This window comes from Simochromis diagramma, unplaced genomic scaffold (genome assembly GCF_900408965.1).
Source record: "Simochromis diagramma unplaced genomic scaffold, fSimDia1.1 OVJJ01000811.1, whole genome shotgun sequence".
Taxonomy (NCBI): domain Eukaryota; kingdom Metazoa; phylum Chordata; class Actinopteri; order Cichliformes; family Cichlidae; genus Simochromis; species Simochromis diagramma.
Genome location: NW_024387451.1, coordinates 233,682 through 238,930, shown reverse-complemented (window position 1 = coordinate 238,930; position 5,249 = coordinate 233,682). Strand labels below are relative to the sequence as shown.

Sequence of the window (5,249 nt, the reverse complement as noted above, 5' to 3'; positions counted from 1 at the left end):
CATTATAGGAAAAATCATAAAGCCTTTGAATGAAAACAAACACTGTTGTGACAGTGATGTACACTGTTCTGATGGTATATATGCATCAATCTATCAATCGTTTGTTGTAAGATTCAGATAATTATTTTTTTTAAAAGCTAGACATTTTAAATGAGAATAAGAAAGAAAAGTATTTCCTTGTGCCCCCCTTTCCCTGTTAATGCCCTACATGGGCCCCTGGCAACACTTTGCTAGACCCGCCCCTGCACAGTTACCAGCTGTTGGCTACTTAGAAAAGGATCCTGGTGTTATTTGTCTCTCAGAAACAGTTCATAACTTCTCTTCAACTCATTCATGTGACCTAAAAGGTAAACCTGTTTCTCCATCACAGCTCTGATGATTCAGTAAGGACATCTCCTGGTTTCATCTTCATGTTTCCCTCTCACCAGATAACCAAACCGACATCATGACCAGCAGCTTTACAGCTGTGGCTCCAGCAAACATCAGCTGATACTAGAAATTAATATTAAATAAATTCTAACAACAGCTGATCGAGCTTAAAGGTGCTGCTGTTGTTTACCGTGACATCCGCTGGTTTCCTCTTTCTGGCACAAAGTGGGCGATAAATAAACAAGAGAGAAAAGCCAATCAGCTGATCATTGATCAGTTTCATGATTGAAGTAGAAACAGGAGAGGGAGGGTGAGAGGATGAGAGAAGAAGAGGCAGCTGACAGCGTAAACACAGAGTAACTCCAGCTTTGTGTCTTTTTCATTGTAGCTGAAGTCCGGGACAAAATGTTCCTTTTCACCTCAATAAGAAATGCCTAATATTTTCTCTGAATACGAGACGATTCCGTTTTTTACGGGACGGTTGGCAACTCTAATAATTAACCTTATGAACAAAATAAAGTTCAACATCAGTAACATAGCACCACCCAGCTGTTGTCACAGGCTGGGTCTCCGACCCAGCACTCTGAGTTTTTCTTTGTATTTTTTGATATGTTATTAGTTTTTGTGTTATTTCCTATTTTGCCTTTAGTTTAGGCAGTTATTGGTTATTGTTCTTGGGTTTTCTATGTTTTGGGGTTTGGTATTTATTCATCACGTATTAGGTCTGTTAAGTTGTGTTGTCATGTTTAGTTTTAGTATTTCCTGTTTTATTCTGACAATGTCATGTGTTCTCTGTTAATTGTATTTAGCTTCTCTCTCCTGGTCCTGTCATTAGGTTTATGGCTGTCAGCTGTTTCCCCATATGTTTCCACTTCCCCTGATTCACCTCATGTCTGTATTTAAGCCCTTTGTTTTCTGCATGCCATTGTCGGGTCGTCTGTTTATTCTGCCCATAGTTCTAGCCTGGTTCTGTTTATTTTGACCTCGGTCTCAGTTATGGTTTTCTTCTGTTATTCATCATTAGTCTTAGTCATAGTATTTGCTGGTTATTTTCCATCACAGTCATAGTTTAGGTTTTGGTCTCAGTACCGTTTAGTGTTTTTGTTTCTTAGTGTTTTGTCAGTTTACTTTGGTTTCCTGGTTTATTTCTGCCGTTATCAAATAAAGGATCACTTTTCTGCTCAAACTTTCAACTACTCGTCATCATCTGCTTTTGGGTCCTGTTTTCACACACATTGGCGCACCCCGCCGTGACAGAACGACCCGACCAGTCATGGACCCAGCGGATTCTGCTCTCACCGAGTGTCTGGAGGGGACTGCTCGGATCCAAGCGATCCTCGACCGCATCTCTACAGCGCCCGATTTGAAGAGCAAGCTGGTAATGATTAACGTTGCTGAAGCTATTATGGAGAGGGATCCCCGCCTTCTCCAGCTCCCGGACTCACCTGCCATAGTTGATGCCTTTACGAGGATAAAGGAGATGCTGCAGGCCCAGGGACTGTCGAGTCAGGAAATGGCTTCCAGCACCCACCAGTCACAACAACCCCACAATCAGTCATCTCCATTGCTGCCTCCGGAACCTGAGTGTGTTCGTGTCGGTTCGCTGAGATTCGCCGCAGCGTCACCACCTCTCAGCTCACCAGTTTCCACGCCCTCATCACAGTCTCGCCATACTCCTGTCACAGTTCAGCGCGAGGAAGCGCCGCACACCATAGACTTGGACGACGACGAGCGCCAGTCAATATTCTGCGCTCTCTTGGAGGAGGAGCTCCGGTGGAAGCCGTGGCTCATTCCGGAGCACGAGCACTCTTTCCGGGGAACTCGACTGGCTCTCGGGGGACCTCGGAGTTATCAGGGACTTCCACCCATCGCTCAGCCGTCTGCCACTTCAAAGAAGAAACGGCGCGCGCGCCACCGACACTCCGTATCACAAACGCAAGTGAGTGATTACATTTTGGCTCCTCATGTTTTCTCTCAGGAGGTTGTTGAATTTGACACTACTTTTCCGGTTAATGAGCCCGGCTATAAAAGGACTGTTTGCCCTGGAAATGCTAGCCCTCAGGCTCAGCTAAGCTGCTGTGGGACTGCTATCCAGGCCGGTTTGGAGCCGGAGACGGAGGTACAGCTGGTGCAGCCAATTTCAGTGTCAGCCGGAGGGCCCGGGGAGCCCGTCCAGCCTCATGCTTCATCTGCTGGAGGTTCAGAAGAACCCAGCCAGCTTCATGCTTCATCTGCTGGAGGTTCAGGAGAACCCGGCCAGCTTCATGCTTCGTCTGCTGGAGGTTCAGGAGAACCCAGCCAGCTTTATGCTTCGTCTGCTGGAGGTTCGGGAGAACCCAGCCAGCCTCACGCCACGTCAGCTGGAGGGCCCGAGGAGCCCGTTCAGCCTCACGCCACGTCAGCTGGAGGGCCCGAGGAGCCCGTTCAGCCTTCTTCTGCTTCACCACCTGTGGCTGCAGCGCCACCTCCTGCGGCTCCCGTGCCGCCACCTGCAGGACCATCACCTGCTGCACTACTGCTTACTGCTTCTACGCCTCAGCCTGAGGACGACGCCTCGCCTGGTTCTGCCACACCTCAGTCTGAGAACACATATAAACTCATTTCACCCAATATAGACTGTGTGTTGCTGCAACTTACGCAGCCTCCTGCCATGTCGGCTGGGGGGCCTGAGGAGCCCGTCCAGCCACCACCTGTGGCTGCCTCACTGTCACCTGGTTCTGCCTCTACTACGCCAGGACCAGCTCCGGTCTGTGCTTCGCCTGGTCCAGCTTCAGCCTCTGCTTCCGCTTCGCCTGGACCGGCTCCAGTTTGTGCTTCGCCTGGTCCAGCTTCAGCCTCAGCTTCTGCTTCGCCTGGACCAGCCTCAGCCTCGGCTTCCGCTTCGCCTGGTCCTGTTTCAGCCTGTGCTTCGTCTGCTGCAGCTCCAGCCTGTGCTTCGTCTGCTGCAGCTCCAGCCTGTGCTTCGCCTGCTGCAGCCTCCGTGTCTTCATCTTCGCCTGCTGCAGCCTCCGTGTCTTCATCTTCGCCTGCTGCAGCCTCCGTGTCTTCATCTTCGCCTGCTGCAGCCTCCGTGTCTTCATCTTCGCCTGGCCCGGCCTCTGCTCCTGCCTCGTCTGGCCCATCCTCTGCCTCTGCTACGCCTGGTCCGGCCTCTGCCTCTGCTACGCCTGGTCCGGCCTCTGCCTCTGCTTCGGCCTCTGCTTCGCCTGGTCCGGCCTCTGCCTCTGCTTCGGCCTCTGCTTCGCCTGGTCCGGCCTCTGCCTCTGCTTCGGCCTCTGCTTCGCCTGGTCCGGCCTCTGCTTCTGCTTCGCCTGGTCCGGCTTCGGCCTCTGCTTCTGCTTCGCCTGGTCCGGCTTCGGCCCCTGCTTCTGCTTCGCCTGGTCCGCCGTCGTCGGGTCCGGCTTCGGCCTCTGTTCCTGCTTCGCCTCCGGGTCCGGCCTCGGCCTCTGCCTCTGCCTCGCCTCCGGGTCCGGCTTCGGCCTCAGCTTCTGCTTCGCCTGGTCCGGCTTCGGCCTCGGCTTCTGCTTCGCCTGGTTCGCCGTCGTCGGGTCCGGCTTCGGCCTCTGTTCCTGCTTCGCCTCCGGGTCCGGCTTCGGCCTTGGCTTCTGCTTCGCCCTCGCCTGGTCCGGCTTTGGCCTCTGTTTTTGTGTCGGCCTCGCCTGGTCCCGCGGCTGTGTTACCGCCGCCCATGCCACGTTTTGCCCCTCGGAATCGCCAGCCGCTTTCCGGGCCGTCAGCTGGACTTCGTTGCCATCGGGGTCGGCCGCCTGAACTGATGAACTGTGACCTGCTGTGCTCTCGACCTCCGGGTCGGCCCCCTGAACCTTTGACCTTTGACCTGCTGTGCTCTCGGCCTCCGGGTCGGCCCCCGGAACTCATGGATTTTGGACTGCTGGTCCGTTGGCCTCCTGGTCGGCCTCCCGAGCTTTTGTCCTTTCTTTTGTTTTGCTGTCGACCTCCGGGGCGGCCGCCTGGACCGCTTCGCCGTTCGCTCCTGTTCTGCCGGGTTCATGGTCGCCCTCCTGAAGCTGGGTCTCGGGCTCTTGTACCCTTGTTGTTTTTGGCCTGTGTGCTTCTGGTGCTTTGTTTTTGGTTTTGTTTCCAGCCCTCCTTCCTGGTCCCCCTCCGCCCGCCCTGGGTGAGTTGTTGTGGTTTTGTGTTTGTTTTCTGGGTGTTTTCGGGCGTCTGGAATCCGCCCTTAAGGGGGGGGCTCTGTCACAGGCTGGGTCTCCGACCCAGCACTCTGAGTTTTTCTTTGTATTTTTTGATATGTTATTAGTTTTTGTGTTATTTCCTATTTTGCCTTTAGTTTAGGCAGTTATTGGTTATTGTTCTTGGGTTTTCTATGTTTTGGGGTTTGGTATTTATTCATCACGTATTAGGTCTGTTAAGTTGTGTTGTCATGTTTAGTTTTAGTATTTCCTGTTTTATTCTGACAATGTCATGTGTTCTCTGTTAATTGTATTTAGCTTCTCTCTCCTGGTCCTGTCATTAGGTTTATGGCTGTCAGCTGTTTCCCCATATGTTTCCACTTCCCCTGATTCACCTCATGTCTGTATTTAAGCCCTTTGTTTTCTGCATGCCATTGTCGGGTCGTCTGTTTATTCTGCCCATAGTTCTAGCCTGGTTCTGTTTATTTTGACCTCGGTCTCAGTTATGGTTTTCTTCTGTTATTCATCATTAGTCTTAGTCATAGTATTTGCTGGTTATTTTCCATCACAGTCATAGTTTAGGTTTTGGTCTCAGTACCGTTTAGTGTTTTGTTTCTTAGTGTTTTGTCAGTTTACTTTGGTTTCCTGGTTTATTTCTGCCGTCATCAAATAAAGGATCACTTTTCTGCTCAAACTTTCAACTACTCGTCATCATCTGCTTTTGGGTCC

General features: G+C 51.6%; 1 protein-coding gene across 1 annotated transcript; it reads left to right on the top strand.

Moving 5' to 3' along the window:
- Nucleotides 1-1,544: 1,544 nt before the first annotated feature.
- LOC120722822 (proline-rich protein 36-like) lies at nt 1,545-4,991 on the top strand. Its single transcript, XM_040013959.1, has 5 exons — nt 1,545-2,651; nt 2,736-2,930; nt 3,041-3,257; nt 3,742-4,507; nt 4,986-4,991. Exons 1-5 carry the CDS (start codon nt 1,643-1,645, stop codon nt 4,989-4,991), a joined length of 2,193 nt encoding a protein of 730 aa, XP_039869893.1. The 5' UTR covers nt 1,545-1,642.
- The last annotated feature ends 258 nt before the right edge of the window (nt 4,992-5,249 follow it).

Coding starts and splice junctions, on each gene's coding strand:
- LOC120722822 (XM_040013959.1), top strand. CDS start 1,643: ATGGACCCAGCGGATTCTGCTCTCACCGAGTGTCTGGAGGGGACTGCT. Junction 2,652..2,735: donor TCATGCTTCGTCTGCTGGAG/GTTCAGGAGAAC, acceptor CGTCAGCTGGAG/GGCCCGAGGAGCCCGTTCAG. Junction 3,258..3,741: donor CTCGGCTTCCGCTTCGCCTG/GTCCTGTTTCAG, acceptor CCCTGCTTCTGC/TTCGCCTGGTCCGCCGTCGT.